Raw genomic sequence first — 25,866 nt, forward strand, 5'->3', positions numbered from 1 at the left:
TATCCTCTGGCATGTAGGAAGGTTTTTTTTGTATGCCTTGAGAACTCTGTGAAACCATACGCTGAAAATCACTCTAATTGTAGCTTTTAGTCATTCATAAATAAAGCTTATTTAGAATTGTTGATTTTATAAAGGGAGAGTTGAGACTTGCTACATTTTGTGCAGACGGTGGAGTAAAAAGTGTTCTATGAGAAGACATGCTATTGAGGAAGCCCATATAGAAACTCCATTCCATTTGGATTCCTAGTGATTGTGTAAGATTTACTTATTTATTCATTTTCCTCAGTCTCATTTGCTTCGGCTAATTTCTTCCTCTCTCGTAAGGAATGATGCAGGTACATGCCACTTTGAGTAAATGAGGGTTCTGAAGGTCTCAGGCTGGTCATGTCCTTGAAAACACAACATTACATTTTACACCCCCACAGGAATGGTTTGTGACCAAGGCAAAATCAGTGTGGCTTTTGTTTATCAACAGACTGCAAACAGAATTCCTGCTGGATGCAGTGCCACCATGTTAAAGAAAGACAGTCAGCCCCAAGACTTGTTTGTCTCCTCCACACTTTAATCTGTTAAAAAAAAAAAAACACATCTCTACAGCTGTGAGCTGTTAGGACAGCCGTTGTGATGCCACATGGGATCTATGTATCGCATATTGAGTCCTGGTTCTCTTCCTGATTCCAGCTTCCTGCTAATGCACATATGACGCTGCAGGTGATGGCTAAAATATGTAGGTTTTTCTGCCTACCTGAGAGGTCCAGCCTGGGTTCTCAATGGCTGCCTTTGCACTGGTAGTTTGTGCCACTGGAGAGTTAACCAGTACCCAGTAATCCTCTCTGTCTGTCTCTCTGACTTTCAAATGAAATGAAAATAATGAAATAAATCAGTAAAAAAATATAAATATGCCAGTGTCCTATTTCTACTTCAAATCAGGCAGCTATGTTCTATTCTTGGGTCTTTCAAAAATCCCAACAATGTTGAAGAGGCCTCAAAATTATCATTGCACTGGAATTGGACCAGCCCAATGAACAGAGAAAGGCAGGGACATACCAAGGTGATGTAGTGGGGACTTGAAAAGCTGACTGGAAGGTTCTCCACCGACTCTTCAGCTCTTTCCTGGTTAAGAAGAGAGACTGTTAATCTACAATGGACTCAAACAGGTATGTCTATTTCTTGAAGCCATATAATATCTTTCGCAGGTATCCTTGGAATATATAGTTATAGAGACACTATTCTTCCATAGATGGTTGTTTTGCACTAGATGAAGCTAAGATTTTAGAGATAAAATAAAAGCATCTGTGAGAAGAGTGAGTGTTTTTATATTATGACTTTTATATTATATAACAGACAGATCTGTTATCTTGAATCTGAAAATTTCTGTCTATGGGTCTGAAATTCTACAGCCAGCTAAACTGCTGGAGACTTAGATGCATCTTGGAGAACTCCACAGCTTCCTGTTAAAATGCACATGTGCCTTAGAAAGTTATCCTTGGCTACCCATCCCACCCCACCCTGTACAGTCCCACCATGGTCACTAATACAACTGGCATGGTCCAGTGCAAACAGGGCTTGGAAGAGACCCTAGACTCCAGGGTTGGGGTGGGTTACAGACATTAATGTAGCTGGGAAAGACAATCAAAGAAGTATCTTCCCCAAACCAAAGCTTTGCTGAGGGCTAGTATCTAATGAAAACTAATGTGTTAAGCATGCATCAGTTAAACCATTATTATTAATATGTTGTGCCAAATACAGAAGCTTGAAACACGGTACTTGAGGGCTGAAGCTTCCTTAAACAATTTATGTTTCTATTATACCTTGGTGTTTATGCCACCAGTAAGAAATTGGATGTGTTAATATATTCAACACATACCCATTAAGCTTCCCTTCTGACTGCCCTCATTTAACAAAAAAGCCAAACATCCTCAAGGGAGTTAACTATATAGAAATGTAACCAGTTTTTCCCAGGCTGTAATTGTACTGCTGGTTGGCTTCTGCAACTGTTGTGATCACATGCTCAGGCCACCTCTATGTGACTCCTCTCTCTAGCAGTGTCAGTGATGTATGTATTCATGTAAGAGAAACATGATTAGGAAAATAATTACAGCAGCACATGAGACATAGAAGATAATGAACTCATATTAAATGTTAAATATATGCATAATACTGTACTGAGTACTTTTACATACATCTTCTCATTTAAACTTCTCAGCAAATACTTCTTCTTGAGATTCTTATATAAAGCCTATAGTGCTGTTTTCTCCAATATTGTATCACTGATTTTTTTTTTACATGATTTTATTTTGAAAACCTATCTTGTGTGACTGAACTGTTAAAGCTGAAGATTCTGCTCTGTGGCCCAGGTGTGGTTTACACCTGTAAGATCTCCCACAGGTGCACAGATCAGTAGGCTGTGCAGCTAACACATGCTGCTCTGCAGTAATGTTGGTGATGTCTTGGATGTTTTTGAGTTCTGCTCTTCTCCCTGTCCCCATATGTTGGTGGAAACCTTCACTCGTGTGCAGCCATGTAGAATGGCTTTCTGGCATTGCCCACCTCCTCGAGTCTAAGGTTAGTGCCACTTTAATCACATACCTCTACAATGAATCACATTTTACAAATGGGAGCTTCTTACTTGCAGGGGATGGATATCAGATAAGATGGGATCAATCTTCACCTGCTGCTCTTCGCCAAAGTACCCTTTGTTCTCCACTCCCAGTGTGTCTCGAGATGGGCTGGCAGGAAGGAAATGAGTAGTGACTCAAGTGACCACATACGCCAATGGTAAAAATGAAATTATCTATAGGAATTTAAAATAACCATACTTATGTTTTGCCCTTTAACCATTAAACCTGTATCTTGGAGAGCATTTAATAACAGTATTTTGGGGGGAAAAATACTTAGGTGATTCTAGTGTGCAGTGATGTTCAGAAATCACTGGATAAGCATTTGGATATTAGCAAATATGTAAGAGCCTAATTTACTGGATTTCTTACCTAGTGTTTACTAAAAGAATCACACTTTTTCCTTATCCTCTATCTTCTACTTTCTGTGTATCGATCCCACTCCGTACTTAGAAAATGCAGACATACCTCTGATTTTGCTTCATTTTAATACATTTTTTGTATTTAACTAATAATATCACAACACCAACACCAATAATAACCATGATAAGCACAACAGCCATTACGGAGACACCTGCAATGGGAAAACACATCCGACTTCAGCCAGGATATTGACCGTAGGATAGTGAGAATTAATTAGCACTCAGTGTAGCTGCCTCATTTTACTTTCCTAAGGATCTTCAATTCTCACCCCGTTGACTTTCTTGAAATACACTAAAAGCAAATAAGCAAATATATGTAACTTATCAGTGGTATCAGCAGTTGACATTCAATCTATGGTTCCATTATATTTAAAAGAAGTGCGATCAAAAGTTTTACTTGTCAGCTCTTAACTGTAGAAAAGGCATTGTGTTGTGGATTCTTAAGCAATCTAACCCAGATGTAGCTAAAAAGTATTCATTGCAGTAAATTCAATTTACATATAAAAAGCAATAACAATAATAATGAAAGCAAATACTACTAATAATAATACCATACATCTATGTAGAAGCATAAAAATTGTATAGCAGACAAGGAAACAAAGAAAATTCTCACTGGGTAGACTTTTGTTCTATTTAAGATACTATATTCTGGAATGCTCACTGGTAAGGTTTAAGTTTTCGTCCACATCTGGGAGAGCTTGTCCTTTGACACAGGGACACTGCAGTTCACTGTCATTCACCTGGAAGAACAACCAACCACGGAACTTGACCCAATGACTGACCAAAGCTTTGTTTTGCTCCTAACCTTGCCTGTTGCTAGTTCTGTATGAATCACAGTACACACACTTCTGTCATGATTCCTAATCTTCATACTAAAAGCAATGTTGCAGGAGAACAAGCAGAATTAAGGAGGGAATCACCCTTGGAGAAAACCTTTGACCTCAATTTGACAATGATCTGAAATTGAGACAACTGAACAAGACAACAGGATTCATTTTTCCAGACTGAATTTTGCCAGAATTGGACATATTTTGGCCAAAGATCTGGCTCTACTTAAGCCTAACAGTAATGGTGGTGGTACAGTGTTACAATATTTAGCCCATCAGAGAGCAGTATCAGGATTAGCAGCACAGACTCTGCAGAAGGCTTTCTTCATTTGGGGCTTCTCTGCTTTCCTACCACACAGCAATGCTCTCTCTGAAGATAGTTAAGAATGTTTAAAAAGTATCTGAGGGTATTTCGGATGGTTATGGAAAATAGAATTAAAACATGGATCTACTTTAATGTAAAAAGTTTTGAAATCCATGAATCCATAGAATGCATTTTCATGAACTTTTTAAAGATACTCAACATGCATAGTTGCAGTTTTTTTTCACCAAAACAAACTTATCTTATATAAAGATTCAATTTTTCACAAAAGTTTTAAAGTACTTTTGTTTATGTATGTATTTTTTGATATAGATACATATATGGGTACACAAAATTCTGATATATAATGTGTATATATATATATGTTTTATGGGAATGTTTTATGTATATTTTTTATATATATTCCCATTCCCATACATTGCTTGAAAGAATGTCTGACATACATGTCACTCTATATAGATTGTTATTGATTATGCAGATTTAGGAAATGTAATCTCTACAAACACTAACAGTTATTACTAGCACTGAACAGTGTCAACTGAGTCAAAAGTTATTATTTTTTTTTCAAAAGTTTAAGGTAATGTTGGCATTGTTATAATTTAAAATTGTGAACTTTTGTGAACAATTGAATTGAATTTTACCATGCTTACACTTTATCATTTACCTGATTAGATCTAGATAACCAATCCAGCAATAAATCATAAACTTGCAATTCTGGCAATATCTATATCAGATAATATCAAGTTTGGCTGTTTTGGATTACTTTTTACTAGTAACACAAGAAAAAATGCATATCAAAAGTATATTTGGTTTAAAACTTCAGCATGCACACACACACAAACAGCCATAGGAATAAAACTACGAAAATTAGTTGCTGGTGAGACATTAATTCAGAAAGCAGCCAAATCTTACAGAATTGTCATTGCAATGAGATGGGCACTTGGTTGCATTGTAGGCTTCTTCAGTATTTACACATTCACCATTGTTGCACACCTACAAATGAAAAAAAAACTGAGATGAATTAGATTGACTTTTAATTACGTGAAAAACTTCATGTATCTATATATGTGAAATACATGAAATTATACTATATTACTCATAAGATTTCACTACAATTTATGTGATTTTATTGTGAAATTTCACATGTAGAATCCCCTGTGGATGGAGAAATTTTCTGTAAGTTTTTGGTGAGTGATTGCACATGGAAACATTAATTATTAAATCTTTATAATAAATTAAGATTTTAGATTTATGAAAATTGCCATACTGCCATTCAGTATTTCAAAAATCTTAATGACATTGTCAATGTGCATTAATAATGAATAACTAAAATAATAAAATCAATAGTTTTATAATATTGCTCAAAATAATTTTTCTTTGTGTTATAAATTGAATAATTTACATTTCTTCTATCTTTAAGTTCATTTTTCTTGGTCCTTTTCAACAGTGAAATATTGACTTTTCATTATACTTTTCAGTTTTAAAATTTCTACACAATTATTAATATTTTCATATCTGCTACACCTGTTTATTTTTTCTGAACCTTTAATGTTTGTTTTGAGATACATACACATTTTTCTCTCTGGCATATATTTGATAGATGGTTTAAATTCCTTATCAGAGAATTATAATTATGTGTCATTTTATTATAGCAATTGGCAGATGATTTCATTCATTCAAGTTGAGGTTTCCCTCATTCATTGTTTAAGAAGTGACATCCATTTGTATGCTGGATATCTGGGGTATTTTGAGACACTGGATATTATGAAGTCTTTTGTTTTTGCAGTCCTTCTCAAAAGTCATGCCTGCTAGGGAAAAGAGTTACTGCCTCATGTGTGGAAGCTAGGCTGCTCGTGGGGCTTTCATGGGACAGTGGGGTTGGAGAGATTCATTACCACTGAATTTTGGTACAAGTTCTAACTCCTGTTTAAGCTTCCTTTGAACCTTCGACTTGGGGGCAGGAGGGCATCTGTTACACCTGGAAGAGTATCTGTTATACCTGGAGGTTCTCCACACAATCTTTGCTGATATTGGTGAGACAGGACTTGAATTTCCAGTGGTGTTTTGCTGGGATTGGGGATATTGCCAAAATACTTACCCTTTTCTGATTGTTTGGCTAGAAAGAATAAATTTTCCTGGTGCTTTATTTTCAAGTCATGAGCCTATCTAGCATGTAACCTATCGTATGTATAGAAGGCAAAAAAAAAAAAAAAAACCCGGGGAAGGGACTGTCTTGGGGTTCCTGAGTCTAGAGGTCTCCAGCTCATCTTGTGTTTTTCTCCTCACTTTTCAAGACCTTTGCTTATATTTATTGCATTATTACATAATGGGTGGTTTTAGATGAGTTTAGCTAAAGAAGAAATATTTAGTCCATCTCAGTTAGATCCTAAAGTGTCTGTATCTATTAATAACCTGTGGTTATAATCTTCCGAGAAACGCTGTATATATTATCTCTTGCCTAAGACATGTACTACTCTGAAGAGGTATTTTGGTAATGAGGAAAATATACAAGCAAGGGAAATATGGAGACTTTCAACTAATTTTTTGCTGTCAACTTATAACTTCATTAACAAAGTTTTCTAGAACTTCTAGCTTTTTTTTCTAAGCAGTTTTACTCTTTGTAAGCGTACATTTGCTCCACAGGGTTATGCCCTGTATTTCTCAGGTTGGTTTCCTTCATTTGCGTTTGTTGACTTTGACAATTGTTGCCACATTTTTTTCTTTACCTACCATTCTTAATGGAGTTTTGTACACTCTGTTGAGCTGAGGCAGATGGTTAAAGCTTGTGTGTATGCATATCACATTTTATATATCCATTCATAAATTAGTAGTTATCGTCTGTGTCTTGGCTAGTATGGATCATGATACAGTGATCCATTGAATGGCATTTACTATTCATAAATTCACTTATTAGAAATTAGCTGAAAAACTGACACCATGATGAATGGTGTGCTTCTGCTCCAGCCCTTCACTGAAGAAACAGCTCTTCCGGGGGCACATGAATAGAATGTTACTCATTCTTTAAAAAAAAAAAATGAAATCCTGTCATTTGCAACAACACAGATAAGCCTGGAGGTCATGATGTCAGGTTATGTAAGACAGGTATACAAATAAAAATGGTGCAATTTCTCTCCTATGTGGAGTTGTTAGATCCCAGCAAAGACTAGAACTGGCATAACCAGAGGCCAAGGTGGGCCATGGAAGGGAGAGGACAGGGAGGAGTTGGATAACAGATATGGAGTCACTGAGAGATGGGAAGAATTAGGTTCTTGTGTTGCATAGATCAGTTGGGTGAGTATAGTGCACATTAATTTAATGCATATATCAGTATAGTTAAAGATTTTGAAAGACTCAAAACAAAAATTAATGCTGTAAGTGGTTAGAAAATTACTCTGATTTGAGCCTCACATTATATATAAGTATCATGTCATTGTAATCCATTTACGTGTGTCATTATATATCAGTAGAAATAAATTCAAAATTATGAAATAAGTTAATTTAAAGTATTTTCTCAGTGTGAAAAACATTGTTCATCCTGTCAAAGCTAAAATGTCACTCACTTAAAATTCTATCCATATTCCAGGAGCAAAAATCAACCACTTATTCATTTGAACCTCAAATATACAGTGGTCACAGGATTATGAAAGCACTTTTGTAATAACACTGTGTAATATTTAATGTGTGAATGTTTTCAGATAACTTTATATTTAAATCATATGTTCCTGGCATCATGATAGGTCCCAATATTTAATGCCAGTGTTGTTGAATGAACAAAGTGAAAAAGTTAAGACTAATACTTTATAGACACATTAATTGCTGCTTAAGTTGAACTTGCTACGTTTTCTCCTGCTTTCTTATTTATAGGGCCCTCTAGATCCAATTATCAGAACCAGTGTTTTTTTTTTTTTTTCAAGTGGCTGAACCAATAATTTTTTTAAAAGACTTTCATCTTACCATTCCGTCTCCACATTTGGTTCCAGAAAACACCAGTCCGACATCTTTAGAGCTGTAGTATAAAAACCTGCTTTTGCATTCAGCAGTGTCATTATGCTCTGCGTCTGTGAGGTGGTAGATCCTGTATTCCCCGATGATATTGGAATGATGTCCCCCTGTACAGTATATCTTCCCACACTTGATATCTCTGAGGGAAAGGAAGGCGTTCTCAGACTTGAGACCAGAAATGCAACTTTGTAGATTAGGCTCTTGTGAGGTAGCCTGGTGACTTGTTCTAAACCAGGTTTGTCATCAGGATCAAGGGGCCAGAACAGGCAGAAGAAAACATTGCACACTTAGAAGGTGGCCCTGGGAACATAGTTAAGTAGATAAGGACTGTAAAAGATAATACTGCCTTTTACTTTCTTTGTGATTTTCACAGATAGCATTTGCTCAAGTTTACGGAAGCATGTTTTTATCTTTGTGTAATCTGAGTTACCACTACTTTCACCAGGACACCATGAGTTATTTCATAAGCTTCCATGCATGGAACACATCAGTTCATTCTAACAACTAGCAAGGTTGCTGTTGTTCCAATTCCCATTTTACAGACCAAGATGTCACTGAAAGTAGGGGAGATGATTTTCACTCTCTCTAGCCTTAAAGCTGATCTTGTCCGTAGATGACGATGGTGGTGGTTTTCAGTCTGTGATATCTTTGAAAAGGCATAGGGAGTGTCAATACCAACCTTGGGAGCATGGCTCTGCTATGTATTTCTAGGCCAAATCTAGTATTCAGTTCCTCCCCTCTTCTAATGCCAATTTCTACCTTTCTCTGTATGACTCACTTCTTCACTTCCTGCTTTCTTTTTTCAATGTATTTCCCACCTTTTCTTGTTTGCCCATTCTTCTATTAGCATTAGTTTCCTCCTTTTCTAAGCATCTTATGTCCCCCCTGACCCCCGCCTTTGTTCCTTAGGTTCCATGATCTTCAACAGATGAATGCAGCATTTAGACACCAGCCAGCACTCTCAGGGATGTGTGCTCTCTCCCTTCCTGCTGCCCTCTTTTCCTAATGTCCTCTCCATAAAAGTTGGCAGGTGTCAGAACTGGACCTGGAACCCTTCTGATTTTATCAAACACTGTTAAAGGACGCTTACTTTGTTTCACAGAGCACTTACTTGTCTTCACAAGGGACTAATTTGTTTTCTTCACTTCTGCAGTATCCAAATTTATTTCCTTTTTTATTCATCTTATAGCATATATCAGCACTCTCTTTTGCCCCTAGGATGCAAAGTGATATCATGCAAATAAAACAATGAAGGCATAAGCACCACAAATCTTCAAAGACCTTATTTTTCGGTTACATGTGACTTTTTAGTATCCACTGATAGAGTGGTGACACACAGTGGAATAAATATAGAACATTAAATTATCTTATTGTATCATCAGAATATTTTAGGGAAGAGTGGATATATTAGAAAACAGCAAATATACATTAGTTCATGTACTCATACTGAGCTAGCAAATTAGGAGCACAGACAAATTCAGCAGATATTAGAGATAACATCCAGAAAAATTTTAGATAGTATCTTGGGAGACTTCCACGGAATATATCGACTCCAGTCTTGCTCTATGTGTTTTCAGCACAATAATATAGAAATACAAGTTGGTTTCTTTATCAGTCATTCACTCTTATTGTTTCTTACCATCATCAAACAATTCAGAACACTGTTCATCCCGAGTAGGACATTTCCCCATGAAGCAGTACCCTTCTTGGTTCTTGCAAGGAGATCCATTGACTTGGAATTGATCCTTAGGACACTCAGGGGAGTGGCCACTACACACTTCAGGTAAATCACAGTCATCTTTTGCTGGTCGGCACAGAGACCCTGCTTTCTTCAACTGTTATAAACAAACAAAACAAAACAAAAAACCAGATTGAATCTGAATACATTAAGATATTAATGTATCTTTAAAAAAATGACCCATTTAATTTTTCTTGAAGCAGAAAACCTTATAAAGGTTGATTCTTATTTTCTTCTCTGTTTCACTGAGAATTATTATTTGCACCTTGGATTTTAATGCAATTTTAACAACAACGAAGTGGTAATTTTGAGACTTGGGAGTTAGAACAGCCTAACGTAAAGTTAGAATGGACAAAACAGAGGACCCGACAGGAGCTCTCATCCATTTTCTCTTCTCTTCATCTCTTGCTCAAGTCTGCGTATTCCTCACCACCAAGTTAGGAACCACTGTTTCTAGTGAGGACTCTCCATTTCCTGGGCATCAGATACCTTCACATGAACTGGGTATGTACTCTTATTGCTGGGGAGAATTGATTGGTATATTTTATCAATCAGTCCTTGAACATGCTCAGAGATGTAGAAGACATATTTCTTTCTTTGGTCAGTTCACAATACAGAGGGAGCTGAAAAAGGTATCCAGAAGCCCTTAAAAACTGATTCCTTTAGATTTCTTTCCTAGGAGTGTTTCTCCATCTGCAAGCCACTACAGTTTCCTAATCCCTTTTCCTTTTAATCTCACTGGCTTTGGGATTTCAGTTGTCCTCCTAATTAAGGGTAAATAGATTGGTAATGATTGACAGAAGAGAAAACCTAGTGTTGCTCTTGTGATTTTACTGCAGATATATTGAGTACTACTTATCATGGCACTATCCCATGCTCAGAAGTTGAAGCATATCGCAGAGATACTCTTGGATATTTGGAAGCCTCATCCTTTTCTGTAATTAGTACTACAGGGTTATCCAAATGCCAGACAACTCTTTGGTACTACATATACTTAAACAAAGAACAAACAAATCCCCTCTTCCAGTACAGGATCTTACCTGACAAGATTCACAGCACTCTCCTTCTGCACAAGTATATCCTTGCTTTAATAAGCATGTGTGGGGTTCACAGCAAGGATCACTGCACTCCTGGCAAGAGTCAGAAAATAAAGATCATAATTTGTTTTGTACTCTGGCTTCTGATGAGGCACTAATTAGTTTTGCTTCTGTATAATCTAAATGGAATATAGATCAGAGACTCTAGAATACGATTACTATTTGGAACTAGTGTTTGGGATTTTCAGGGTATCCTTCCTCTGTGTCGGTTGAATATTCCACAGTTGATGAATCTAATTGGCAAAATCAGAGTCTGATGTTCATGAGCTTCCCTTCTCGTGATGACTTCCATTCCCTGGAGGGCCCAGTCATTTCCCTGTGGTGAAGCTGATGTGGTTTAATACAACTTCTGAAGATATGATTTTATGTTCCTCAGGAGGCCAAGTAGTTCAGGATGACCTTGCTTTTCTTAAAAATTTCATGAAAAAGTAATATCAAGATTATCACTTAGGCCTCATGTAATTGAACAAAACTACTACAGCAAAGAAAATTGTGTGAACTTGTCAGGCAAATATTTTCTGAGTTAAACAGTAAAAGCATTACAAAGAATCCACATGGGCAAGAGAATATGTTACGGAAAGTAATAATGTCTTCACGTTTAACCAGACATTTGAAGATTAGTCTTACCATCACTGGATGGGTCATTATCTCTACTCCAATTATAGAGTTCCATATTTATAGCCTATCATGTCTCTTTGGAATTGAGCCATGACAGTATCAGCAGAATGTTGCAGCTATGTGGACCTGCAAGCCTTCAGCCCCATTCCATGTTCAGGAAACCAGGCCCTACTTTTTAACAATGTCTCTAGTGATTTATACACATTGTTAAATTTGGTAGTTCTTGTCTAGGACACATGCATATCTGATGCATTCCTGAAAGAAGTAATTTCTATATTTGGGAAAAATAGTAAGAATTACTTAAACATTTTTTTTTTCTCAAAACATTGCATGAGGGGGTTTGAAAGCTTGTTTTCTATCCAGACAGAGTTCCTACTAAGGGGACCTGTTCAGCTGTGATACAGCTGGCTGCTAAGGCCTCAATAAAACTCTGTCAACTGGCTGTGAAGATGTTGTAGAGCAGGTTCCTATTTTGCTCACAAGGTAATGATACCATTGGCAAGTCTCATACAATGAGCCAGTTATTTAAATCAGGCCAGTATGATGTTGCTAACTCTTAGCAAGCTAATTAAACACAGCTTAGGGTTTGGCTGCACCCAGGGACTGAAAAGCACAGGATTTGAAAGCCTTCAAAGGACCATCTTGCTTTCTGTGAGTAAAGGTTGTGTGCCTGCCTCAGACCCAGCTGAGCAGAGCTTTGTAATTGAAACACAGAGTCACGTGCAAGTACCTTAACAGGGCCACAGTCGCACTCTTCTCCCTCATCCACCTTCTTGTTCCCACAATACGGGGCACCATATGGATTGTCAGGAAACGGGACATCGAGCATGCACATTGGCTTATAATCCTTCAGGTATTGCTTGTACTGGCGTTGGCTGCATTTACTAAATTTAAATGCAGGAATGCTAGAAATGAGATGAAGTAAGCATAAAGATGAACGCTGTTGATACAGATTGATACAGCAATTATGAAAGTTTCATTAAGAGTTTACAAAGAGCAAATTTAAGCATTCAGCATTAGAGTAGATCAATAACTGGCATGCATAGTATTTGAAGTATTTTCACAAAACACAGTCAATACATTCAGCTTCCATGAAAATGTTCTGGTTATAAGCGCTTCCTGAAACTCACAATTTAGATGGGTTTTCTGCACTATTGTTCTATGGTACCTTTTAATTTGCTGCTCCTGAAACAACCTATATAATTGTTTATCATCGGGCCCGGCGCGGTGGCGCAAGTGGTTAAAGGTCCTTGCCTTGCACGCCCGGGATCCCATATGGGCGCCGGTTCTAATCCCGGCAGCCCCGCTTCCCTTCCAGTTCCCTGCTTGTGGCCTGGGAAAGCAGTCGAGGACGGCCCAAAGCTTTGGGAACCTGCACCCGCGTGGGAGACCCGGAAGAGGCTCCTGGCTTCGGATCGGCGTAGTATCGACCCGTTGCGCTCACTTGGGGAGTGAATCATCGGATGGAAGATCTTCCTCTCTGTCTCTCCTCTCTGTATATCCGCCTTTCCAATAACAAAATAATAAAAATAAATCTTTAAAAAAAAATAATTGTTTATCATCCTTTCAAAATCACAAACTTCTCAAACCAAGGGACTATAATGTGCTCACTTAAAAATCAAACACTAATTAACAGAACACTAGAAATACAGCAGTCTTTTATAAATAGGTTTTGAGATAAGATTATTGATTTCATACATAAAGAATGTAACGTACATCCTTCGCCAGTAAGATGCACCTTCTTTCCCTCCGCTCTCTGTTTTGACTCCCTTTACATTGTTATTGATGCACTGATTGGATAGTGAAGGATTTTTATAGTCTGGGTTATATTAGCAAGGGATGGTAGAACTCTGAGATGTTATGAATTATATAGATGATTCAATGATATTAGAACCTAGTACCAGGTTCCAACTGTAATCCAGTCAGTTGGTTCACATGTATCGGCTCCTTGATTTCATTTGCTCGGTGTGTGGAAGCACTGCTCATTACTAACATACACTATTCTTAATGCATCCAATACATTAAGTGCATCTGCTGTAAAGGGGTTCAGATTGGCTCACGTGGACCTGACCACTTGAAAATTCACAGGCTTGACAGACAGTGGATGTTATTCATTCTGTGACTATTGATGAATTACCTATCCTGAGGAGTGCTTGGAAAAGTTGCCAAGTCCTCTGAAGGCACGCACCTTCTGTGCTACTGGACAAGTGAAACATTAAACAAGCTAAATGAGTGAAGCAAAAACTCAAAGATAGTGATAAGTACTAAGGAAAACAGAAAACACAAAAGGGGGAGGGTGGAAAATGCCAGAACAAATGTGTGACAGACACAATTAAAGAGTTTGATTAGGGATTCAGAAAGGCTTTGCTTAAATTGATATTTAAGTAAACATGTGGGGGAGGGAATGACAGTATTTAGAAAAAGCCGACAAAACGAGGCACAGAGTGTTTATTCCTATTGAAGCACCTTGGTGGAGATCAATGCTAGTGCATCATAGCGTACCTTTACCATAAACCCCCATGGAGTTTTAGAATTTCACTGGAGCCAGCATTGTGGCATAGCAGGTAAAGCCATAGCCTGTGACACCTGCACCCTGTTTGAGGGATGGTTTGTGTCTTGGCTGCTCCACTTTCCATCCAGCTTCCTGCTAATGGTCTGGGAAGTGCAGCAGAAATGGCTCAAGTGTTTGGACCCTTGATACCCATGTGTGAGTTCTAGATGAAGGTTCTGGATCCTGCCTTCGTTCTGGCCCAGCCATAGCCATTGCAGTCTTCTGGGGAGTAAACCACAAGGTGGAAGATGTCTAGCCATCTGTCTGTCAGTCTCTCTCTCCATCTGGGTTTGTGTGTGTATGAATGTGTGTGCTAACTGACTTTGAAATATACATTTTTTCATTATAGCACTGAAAAGAGACACACACACAACAGAGTTTAGATTTAGCCTCAATATGGGAAACTCCTTACTGTGCCAGGTTTTATTATAGATTTTCCAGAGAATTTCACTGAAGAATGATTTATGCCCACAATAATGAAGTTTAACCCAAAATCCTCCTGCAAAATATTGAAGGTATTCTCTATAATGTTGGATCCTTACCTTCCACTCATATCCATCACACATTTTCCCAATGGACAGGTGCATGGGAATGCATCGTGGCTCATCCCAAGGTTATGTCCTAACTGATGTGCCATCCTGTTTGCAACTATATTCATGTCAGGTAAGAGATCCTGGTTTAAGAAAATATATGTTAGAAATGTTTAACAGAGAGCTCATTCTAGTAGGTAGTTTTTGGTCTGTTGCTCAAACTAGTTCATTAGTACCTATTTGACACATCATCATCTTAATGCCTCCCTCCTCTGCATCTCAGATTGTTTTTCTTTAAAAGCTTTACTTATTTTTATTTGAAGGGTAAATTTTTACAGAGAGGAGAGACAGAAAAAGAAGTCTGCCATCTGCTGGTTGACTCCCCAAATGGCAGCAATGGTCAGAGCTGAGGCAAAATTTACAGGTTTCTTTCAAAGGAGCATGTAACATGGAAATGTTTAAAATTCTATTACGTAACAGAACATAAATAAAATATAACCTACCTTGACTATGCTGACAGAGAAGTTAGGCAGGCACATACCCTTTGGGTAAGAATTTCCTTGGGCGTTCGTGTAGAGCCACTGCCCACTACACAAGATACAGAGACACTCTTCAATCGGAGTTACCACTTTCATTAGCACAAAGATAGCAGTACAGTGAACCATCACTACATTAATTCCTTGGCATGTGGAAGTGTCTTTTTATTTCTGGTACTCTGGTATTTAGGATGTACTTCGCTTTTAAAGAGCTTACTTTAAACGTGTAATATATTAGAGAACCTGAATAAGCCAATTTAATCTTAAATTGAAATTTTTGCAAGCAGAAAAGTTAGAACCAATTTGACTGAATTCTAGCTTGCTTTGCTCTCAGATCTGGATAGGACCAATTACAAGACAAAAATTTATAAGTGTTCAGAGGGTTAAAAAAAATGCAGCACGGTTAGTAGACTTAATAATATCGATTAGTCATATTTTTAAGAATTTTAATCAACTATGGGAACTCAGGAAAAATTTAATAATGACAATACAATTTTTTTTTCTAAATTTCTTCCAGCCTCCAGACAAAGTAATATCAGCAAAGATAAATATTTTTATTGGTATATTTGTACCCATAAGTTGAAATATCACATTGTAGGCCATAATTTTGTACAATTGTTATTAATAAAAATTTTAAGTCAATTATTTAAAAAATAATTTTTATAAGTGATACTGGGAAAAAAAGAATCATTCCTAAATTATTATCTGAAAAGACAAATGTCGATGTGTATATTATAGGGATTATAACCGGGTTTGAAAAAGGACAGCATTTAGAGTTGGATCATTTCAAATGGAAATATACAAAGTTGGAGCACATCACTAGGATGTGATGAGATTGAAGTATAAGAGGGGTAGAAGGATAAATGGTGCTTTTTGTCAGAATTTGAGTACACTTCTTGCAGGGACTTAAAATTCTAGTCTTTGTAGACACTGAGAATCTTGAGAGAAGAGCAGTTTAGTGTCCAGCTTCTTTCGTGGCGACAAGGAAGTACCAGCATGATAATTCCATGGAGATCATCAGCATTTCTAATTCATTACTAATAAAGAAGATAAGCTGCACAAGAAACTCAATATTTAAAAATTCCCAAATATGATGTCTACTTGGACCTGTTGTAGCATCTTCGTCCATCTTATCATTTATATACACATCCTATGTTGAAATGCTATAAGAAATACTTTGTATAAGTAGAAAGTTTATTACTTATGCCCATTTTTAATTAGTTTTGGAGTTATTTACACAAATATTTTCAGATTCATGTACAAGGAAGGGGCACAGGGTTAATCTATGCACTATGAGGTTTATGGTGAGATTTCACTATCTTCCATCTCTCCACAATTATGGAGACCTATTACCTTGTATGTATTATTTTCTCTCATTAATATGCTAAAACAGTAAACCTAATGTTGTATCACAGGTGTTGGAAGCTCCATGTTTCTGAATTCTGAGTGAAAGTTACTATATAGATAATACTAGAAGGAAGGTTAGCAGGCTGTATTTAGAGATGTTAGCCAAAATATGGATAATTATGGGTCAAATAGAGTATCACCATAATACAGTGACTCCAGGGTCATTGGAAGAAATGCTGAGTGAAGTCATTGCTCTTAAATAATTCTCCCACAATTTAACGTTCCTTAGGATATCAGGACTATGCTGAACGTAAGGTTAGTTATATGATGAAGTCCCACAATTATTTATCATATTTCTCTCTAGCCTCAGGACTCTTTTTGATATTTTGAATACAAAATAAATTTGAAATGGCTCTCCTTGAAATACAATTATTGACTTAGTAATCTAAACAAACCCAGACTTTCAGGTGGGAATATGAATACTATGGCAAGCTTGAATTATCACATTGGTTGTATCTATATTTATGTAGCAGAAAAAATGGCCTTGAATGGTTGGTAACTGACTAGGCACAGTAGTATCAGAGTGAGGATCTTCCTAGAAAGGCAGGCTGTGGAGCAGCACTGGAATGCTAATGATGCTGCTAGGTAGTTTTCTTATTAATGGCATTTTCAACTATTCCCAGGGATGTCAACATACCGAATTTTTCTTTCTAGTTTTCCTTAATGCAAAAAAAAAAAATTAAGTAGCACACTTAGAGATTTTCTGTGGAGCTAGAAACAACATTGTGTCTTTATTGTAACCAAAAGTCACACTAAGTGATTCATTTTGCGGGGTAGAATTATGGTATAAAAAGTAAAGCCCCAATCTGCTATTCCAGGATCCCATGGGAGGGTTTGGGAATTATCCTGCTTGCACAGAAAAAGCAGCGAGAGATGGACAAAGTGTTTGAGCCCCAGCCACAAAAGTGGGTGCACCTGGATGAAGCTCCTGGCTTCAGCCTGGCCCAGTACTGGAACCAGCCAATAGAAGATCGCCACCCCCCTCTTAATCTCTGAAATTCTGATTTCAAATAAGTAAGAAATCTTTTAAAAGATTTTGTTGTTGTTATCACTTGTCCTTTAAAATATCCACTTAAGGACTTAGAGTGGTCACATACCTGAGTAAAATAGCATGATCAAAATGTTTTCTTTTTTTGAGGGTTGTTTCTTGCCAGGATGAAAAACGTGATAAGGTAGTTTTTATATTTGAATCTAGTTTTATTTTGTCTCCTTTTGTCCATATTTCAATGCCAACCAACGTCACGTGGATCCTTAAGGTTTTATAAATCTGCTCAAAGAAGAAACTTTTTCACAAAGTCGAGTTTATAAAAGGATCTGTCACTACCCTATCTATTCCTTTATACACATCCTCCACCATCCAGATGTCACAGAAATATGCACTTGGGAGGCATGTAAATATACAATGCAGATCTCATTTTACAAAGAGATACATTAAAATGGAATACTCAATACATTTCTCAGAATATTAAGTCAGTATCCATGGCCAACAAAGAAATTTGATCCAAATGTCTGATTCTCCTTGAACTATCATTAGACTTCTAAGCTCTAGCTCTTGTCTCAACATGTGTCTACAAGAAATAATGTGTTAAAGCTCCAAGACAGTAATTCAGCTGAGGTGTGGATTCAGTAATAGTGGGGCTAGGGAAATGCACATTCTTTGTTCATCTCTGTTTAGGCCAGGAGTGAGCTCTATTCAAGATGAGGCAGTTGGCATTTGTTTTCAAAACCATAGCAAGGTTCCCTGTTTGTCCTTAATAATCCCCTGGCGTGTCTGAGCAGCATTACTGGGCAGTAATAGTTGTAGCCCACAGGCCTTCTTATTTCCTTTCTAGGTGATTGTAAACATCAGTTGATAAAGTTAATGCCAGCACATAGGAAAAGTTTAACCTAGTGGAATGAAAGCTAATGATAAACTACAAACACTGAGTAGAAAGCAGGAATGGAAGAATCATTTATACAATACTATAAGAGAATGTAACTAATTTCATTCTGATTCTAATAAATTATGTTTACATCCCATTTTTCTTAACCTGAATGTGGCATATAGAGTGTACTTCATAGCAGATTTTCAGGGTTTTTTTTTTGCTAAATAGAAGATGTTCCTAAATAATAGTATCTATTTAAAAATATATGGGAATATTATCAGCAATTGGAGGTGGGGTAAATAAAATCATAGCTACTAAGTGGTATAGTAGAATAAGAAGTTTACTTTTTTGAAACTTACTTTGCAAACCTATAGTTAAATTAAAAATGTTTTTAATAAATGAATCATACACATAAAAAGGAATAAGAAATTCTCAAGTCAAAATCAGCCAGTACAAATGATAAAGAAAAAAAGAAAAAATGTAAACAAAGTAAAAATATCTAACAAAATGAAAAGCACTAATCCAATAATATCAAAATTACATTCAATAAATGTTATATAAGCACAGCAATGTTAAAACAGATCATCAAGGATTAAAGGGGAATAGAATTTAAGTGAAAAGGAAAGCAGGAGCTATACACAGAAATCTAATGAAAGGTAGTTGAATTTGTTTCAGAAGTAGGCCTAGGAACAAAGTGTACAGATACATGTTACGGTATAAATTGGTTAGTTACCAAGAGGACAGTTAAAGGGGAGCTTCAAAATGCATCAAGCAGAAGCTAGAACAAAAGGAGAGACAGACCTACCTCTATAGACAAAGAATTCTACACCCTCAGTTCAATGATTAGTATAATAAATGCAACATCAGCAAGGATACCAAAGATCCAAAAACTACTATTAATCGACTTGGCATAATTGATATGTATAATAAACAGTAGCCAGCAAAATTAGAATACTAATTTGCTTTGCAAGTATGCATAAATATTCTCTATGATAAATCAGATCTAGGGCCATAAAACAAACCTCAACAAGTTTAAAAAGAATTAAAACCAAATACTCAATAATGTATAGTGCTAAAGCAAGGAAAATTAAAAATAGATAACCTATGATGTATTTTTTAAATCCCCAAGTATTTGCAGGTTTAATAGTACCTAGTATATAATCACTTAATGAAAGAGGCACCAGAGATGTTAAAAATGTGTGTGAAGTACGTAAGAAATCAGGCACCCATTTTCTGCACAACAGCATTCCAATTTCTGTTTATATATCATATATGCAATTTTATTTTCATACAACTTTGTACACATATATAAAACAGTGTTTTCAGAGCAGCTCAAAACTATAGACCAAGCAAATTCCCAATAACTGTTGAATGGGTGACCATTGATCTACAGGAAACATTCCATACAGTGTCTTCCTCTGGGGCCACTTTATACTAGCAGGATATGTAGAAGTCGTAGGTGTCAGCAAAAGAAAAAAATGTGTAGTTCTCAGTGTAACAAGTGTTGTAGTCCATTATAATATAAATATACTGATGATTTCAATATAGTTTTTGAAAGTTATCCTGATTTCTGTGCCAAACTATAAGCAGTGAGTTGTAACATGAAAGAATTTTATAATGCAGTTTTGTGGAGTACTGAGAATTACAGCAGAGAGATTTTTTTTTTTTTTGTATACAGCTTCATACATTTTGTGATTAGGTACTAGTATTTTAAACTTACTTAAATACCAACTGACATTTTTTTTTTTGAAACAAAAAGAGCTGGGGTTTGTTGCTATTGTTTTAAATGAATTTTTACCTAATTTATTGGATGATCTTTGGTTTGGGTATATCAATATCCGGGTGAATATTACAATAGATGATAACTATTCTAAACTTTTCTTTGTATTTTCAATTTGATTAAAAACGATTTCAAACCTTACCAAGTTGATAAAATTGACCATTCCCCAAATTCGGTGTCTTAGTTTATCATGTGGATGACTGTTCCTACGGTACTGGAAATAAAAACATATCAGTATTCATTAATAATAGCAATTGAATAGTAATTCAATAAAATGTTTCATCCATTGTGAGATGTAACAAACTAATTGGAACAAGGAAGAAGAAGTCTCTTTGGATTTACTGAAAAGTGAGAGTGTACAGAAATATATTCTAGATGAAATAACCAGGTACAGCAGTCTATAAAAGACATGCTTTCGTATTGCTACTTTAGGTTTTTCTTTCTAACTCTGTCCCTTATCATATTACATTGTATGGGTTGATAAGCTGATTGGTTAGTGGTTTAAAATTTATCATGTGAAGAGACATTGCAGTATCTTTTACTCACCAGTAGAAGATTTAATGCCAATGAAACTGTTAAACATATCTTGATAATACAATGCTGGAGTTTCTAATGTTATCTATAGCTACAATGTCAGGATACACTTAAATAGAAGAAGGATGCACTTGTGACTGTTGCTGACGGACTTTAGTATTGTAATCTTCTAGGGGAAAACAGTACAGGTGAGGGGGAGTGAGGTGGGTGGAAGAAGAAATCCCAGAACCTATGGAACTGTCTCATTTAATAGTAAAAATAAAACTAATAATAATATGAAATGGCATCTGTTAAAGTTCCTAGTAATCACTGAATTACAAGCAACCTCATCAACCATTCCATGTTCATGTTATCACAAAGTATAAGTATGCAATAAACCAGATTTTGAGGGAATCCAAGCAATCTACAGGAAGAGGTGCTTTATCAAACAGTGACTTGCAGCCATGGGGATGCATGTAGGTGTGACCTTTGCAGTCCTGTTGTCAAACATTGACTAAAAGGTTGGTGTTCCCTGGGATCAGACATTCGTGTTCTATTCTTCCCTTTCAAGTTGGTGGCTCCAATGCTGGTACATTCTAACCATGTCTTCCCCCTCATTATCCTGTTTAGACACATGAATTCTTCACCATGTTTCCAAACGATTGCTTTCATTTTTCTACTCTTTCTGCCTGGAATGCTCTTTCTAATAGTCGGTTTTTAAGAACCTGTTGTTAGCCTTTACTAATAAACGCGTTGTTAAAACAGGGTTTTCCAAGCTGGCACTACAAGTAAAGGTTAACCTGTAGCCATTAACCACTACCTGGGATGACAGCATTCCATAGGAGCACTTACTCAAATCCCAGCTACTTCTCTTCCCTTCCTGCACCGTGCTAATGCACCCGAGAGGGCAGAGAGCCCTGGATGGAGGGTCTCCCATATGGAGACCTGGATGATATTCCTGGTTACTGGTTGTGGCCTGACCCAGCCCTGGATGTTGTGGTTGTCTGGGAGGGAACAGTGATTGGAAGTCATCTCTATTTCTCCCTATTTCTCTGTAACTCTACCTTTTAAATAGGAATATGAATACATAAAGTTTTCTCATTCTCAGCAAGCATTAGTGTTCTCATGAATATGTGAATGAAAGTTAATGATTTACTGTCTAGAACTAACGCATTAAGATTTTGATAGATTAATTTGTAGTTTCCTCTGTTTTTTAATGTGTTAAAATGTACCTTTCTTTTGAAAGGGCATAAGGCTTTCTTTTTTGCTTATTAATACTCTAGAAGTATCAATTGTAATGTTGAAAAAATTTATCTTCTCAATTTTGAGGAAAATTTCTAATATTTTTGTTACTAACTTTAATGTTTATATAGAACAGGAAGTGATTAAGTGTCCTGTATTTTCTTCCACTGTTTATCTGCAAAGCATTTTATCACTAATGCACACACATATATAGATACACACACTCATTCTCTCTATGTATACACACATGTACATAAATACTCCCATAAATTTACATATGTATACATATATACACATAAATAGAAGCATTTGCACATATATATTTGAGATGCTTGAGAGATTACCATATGTTTTCTTTAAAAATATTGATTAATGTCAAAGTAAGGTAAAATTTATGGAAGTAAAATTTTATTACTATGCAAACTTTTATTGGATGTGGATGGATTCTTCACAGCTATTTTTAGGACCAAGTGGCCACAACAGCTGGAGCTGAGCTAGGAGCCAGGAGATTCTTAAGAATCTCTCATGTGGGTGCAGGGTCCCAAGGCTTGGCGCCGTCCTTGACTGCTTCCCCAAGGCACAAGCAGGGAGCTGGATGGGACATGGAGCAGCCAGGACACAAACTGGTGCCAATATTGTATCCCAGCATGTGCAAGGTAACTATTTAGCCACTAGACCATTGTGTTGGTCCCATGCTTATTCTGTTTTAAATGTTTTTGTGCTCAGCTATGATGGTAGAATCTGAAGGCTAGCCTAGAGACTCATGACAAACAGAAACTGCATACTAAAGACCGCACATGCAGTTGAGGAGCCCTTAGAACAGCCCATCAGCTGAACCACTAAACAAAACAGCTGCATTATTATGAGAGTGATAATAACTATGAAATGTATGAAGAATTGTCTCTTTGCATCTGCTTTTCTGACCAATTTTTCTGATAGAGTAAATCTAAAGCAAACAAACAAACAAACAAACAAAACCTTGTGTTTCTGTTTTAGTCTTGTTGTTTTACTGATTTTTAAAATATTATGTAGTTGGGTGCGTGAAGATTATTTCATGTTTTTCTGGGAATCACTTATTCACTAATAATGGATAATACATCTCTTTGTTCCAAATGAAGCCTTTTCTTTGTTCTGATATTTTGTAACTGCCACAATTATATCTTGACTTATCCTTGCTTTATTTCTGGAAAACTATCATGAATTATCTCTGGGATTCTTTTGTTTTTGTTTTAATTATTTATTTGTTCAGTGAGAGGCAAAGAGTCAGAGAAGATGACAGACGTGGCACTGCCATCTGCAGGTTTACTCTCCAACTTCGTGCAAATGTCAGGGCTGGCGCAGGGTGAGCTAAGGGCCAGGAATTCAATCCAGGTCTCTCTTTTAGCTGTTAGGAATCCAGTTACTTGAGCATAACCACTGACTTATCAGATTTGCATTAATTGGAAGCTAGGATCATTAACTAGAAATGGGGCTCAAATATAGGCATCTCAAATATGAAATACTGGCATCTCAACCAGGTACTTAACCACAGCATTGCACTGTGATAAGAAAACATTTCTCACTGTGTAAGAAACACAACTAAAGTTCAACAAAAATACTGCAAAAGAGAAATATCATCTGAAAACTTACCATTATTTGATCAGCAACAATGAACAGTTCAACATACTTTTCTTTGTGGCTGCTCTGGAAATTTATGGAAAATTCAATGTGACATAATCAGCATTTTTTATTCTTTACATTTTAAGTTGGAAAAAGACACAACATTTCAAAAGAAATAATATAAAAATTATTGATCAGAAAATCAGGCAAATAGTTATATCTAACTCTATTATAAAATGTGGCCCTAAGTATCAGGTTTCATAATCCTAAAGCAATATGACTTAGTGATAATTTTCCCCATCTTTATTTAATATTTTAGCTCAAATCAGAGGTATAAATGATGATGAGTCAAGTTTTTAGCATTTTTAAAAAAATTTACAAATTAAATGCTTCCAAAGGTGTGGAAAAGTAACAATCCATGCCTAAAGACCAAAAGAGGACAGTGATTTTTCTTCTTACTCCCTGTTCCACATCTCCTGATGTGGGGTCATCTCATTTCCAAGGAGCAAGTAAACAGTGATAATCAGAAGTTTTTAAAATTTTTTTGAATTCATGAATCATTGTAAGTTTTCAACTTTTAGTACATATACATTGAAGTATACAAGTATTCACTAAGGATAAACCAGAAGATATTTTCAAGATTTGACTAAGCAAGTCATTCTCTTGTGGACAAAAGTATTTACTCAGTACATTGCTCAACCAAGAAAAGAATAACATAAGATATTAGACATGGAAAAAAGTCAACAATCATGTAGTGTACAGTCTAAGATGTAATAGAGATGTCTGAGGATATGAGCTATCTGCAGAGAGCCTAAACACAGAGGATTCTATGCAACCTTTCCCCAGAAATGCAGTTTCTTATTGCCCTTAATATTATATAACTGTTACAACATTTGGCCTCATGAAGGCTGGAGTCCTGTTTTGTCATCAGCAGTCCCTACCCCAACCCCAAATCCAAAATGGCAAGGAACAAAAGGAAAGATAATTATCTAGACTATTTTTCATTGTACTGTGAATATCATTCTTTTCAATCTATCAGTCCTAAAGTGCTAACTCTGTCCTTCTATACATAGGATTGAAGACTGTCCCTTTTCATGAAATTGATGGAACTAAGAGTTAACTGTAGGTGTGTATCTCTATTCCTGAAAAAAAAAAAAAGGCTGGACCCCTACTAAGACTCATTAATACACTTTTACATTATAATACTAGGTTTTCTACCTTTTCCTATTCTTACCATGTCATGATCTATTTGAATATCAGAAAGTTAAACATATAATCATGAACTGACGTGCTGTAGTATTATGATGGTTGGAGGGGAAGTTGGGGAGAGAGGAAGGGGAAAGGTAAGGATGAGCCCCTACGCCTATAAAAATGTATCATGCAAAATAATAGATTCAAGAAAATTTGCTGTAGGGTATGAAAGCTTTAAATATAGATAACTAGCACATAAGCTTAAATATAATATTTGAGATGATGAAGTGTCAGAGTAGCTTATACATTCCATGGGCTGAACAGATTGTCTCTCAAGATTATAAAGGAAACAAAAGGTGTTTTCACTGTGGTAAACAGGATTTTAAAAATAGAATACTCACTTCTTTTTCAGAGTCTTCCTCAGATAAGTCAGTGTTGTTTAGAACAATTTTTGTGGTAAAATTGAGTTCTGCACAAGAATAATTTGTGGAATATAACACTCTTGGATTGTACTTGAACACCAAATGTTCCCCCTCATCTGAGTATTTCACAGGCTCAATGAGGTATCTTTGGTCATGGATCCTGAAGAACCCCCTATAGCAATTGAGAAAATATTCAATATTCAATATTTGTAATTATTCCCATTCCATCTTGTTTCCTTTGTCTTTTCAAAAAACAATGGATACTACAAAACCAGTCCTTCTTGAACATGTAGCATAATTTTGGGGGTGAGAATGAAATGAGACAACACACCTGATTTTTGGCTGAAGCAATGATTTTTTCTAGGAGTCAGCTTACCTGCTTTCCAGAAGTTGGCCAGTCGAGGAACAGTAGCAGTTCCCCCTGTGGTTGTGGGCCTCTGGCATGCCTCAGTTTGGGCAATGTTTTATAAATGTCTATACTCATTATCTATTAATTTTAAAGTAATATACGGAGGTATCAATAATCTTATGTGGTAATTCCATCATTAGAGAGGTTCTCATTCTAGAAAATACCAGCTCTACTCAA

At 36.3% G+C, this 25,866-nt stretch overlaps 1 protein-coding gene across 1 annotated transcript in view; it reads right to left on the bottom strand.

Moving 5' to 3' along the window:
- Positions 1-269: 269 nt before the first annotated feature.
- Positions 270-25,866, bottom strand: part of ADAM7 (ADAM metallopeptidase domain 7) — a 33,254-nt gene continuing 7,657 nt past the window's right edge. Inside the window, exons 6-23 of the mRNA XM_040965750.1 lie at positions 25,260-25,452; positions 23,698-23,751; positions 20,456-20,527; positions 17,766-17,935; positions 15,229-15,313; positions 14,738-14,868; positions 12,375-12,549; positions 10,970-11,059; positions 9,831-10,026; positions 9,303-9,405; positions 8,144-8,330; positions 5,102-5,182; positions 3,702-3,780; positions 3,087-3,192; positions 2,634-2,729; positions 1,156-1,163; positions 1,048-1,106; positions 270-389 (exon numbers count right to left, since the gene is read on the bottom strand). Of these exons, the coding sequence (XP_040821684.1) occupies positions 270-389; positions 1,048-1,106; positions 1,156-1,163; positions 2,634-2,729; positions 3,087-3,192; positions 3,702-3,780; positions 5,102-5,182; positions 8,144-8,330; positions 9,303-9,405; positions 9,831-10,026; positions 10,970-11,059; positions 12,375-12,549; positions 14,738-14,868; positions 15,229-15,313; positions 17,766-17,935; positions 20,456-20,527; positions 23,698-23,751; positions 25,260-25,452 (2,005 nt within the window). The remainder of the gene's footprint in view (positions 390-1,047; positions 1,107-1,155; positions 1,164-2,633; positions 2,730-3,086; positions 3,193-3,701; positions 3,781-5,101; positions 5,183-8,143; positions 8,331-9,302; positions 9,406-9,830; positions 10,027-10,969; positions 11,060-12,374; positions 12,550-14,737; positions 14,869-15,228; positions 15,314-17,765; positions 17,936-20,455; positions 20,528-23,697; positions 23,752-25,259; positions 25,453-25,866) is intronic.

The sequence above is a fragment of the Ochotona curzoniae genome, unplaced genomic scaffold (genome assembly GCF_017591425.1).
Source record: "Ochotona curzoniae isolate NIBS_2020 unplaced genomic scaffold, NIBS_Ocur_1.0 scaffold_4505, whole genome shotgun sequence".
Classification (NCBI taxonomy): domain Eukaryota; kingdom Metazoa; phylum Chordata; class Mammalia; order Lagomorpha; family Ochotonidae; genus Ochotona; species Ochotona curzoniae.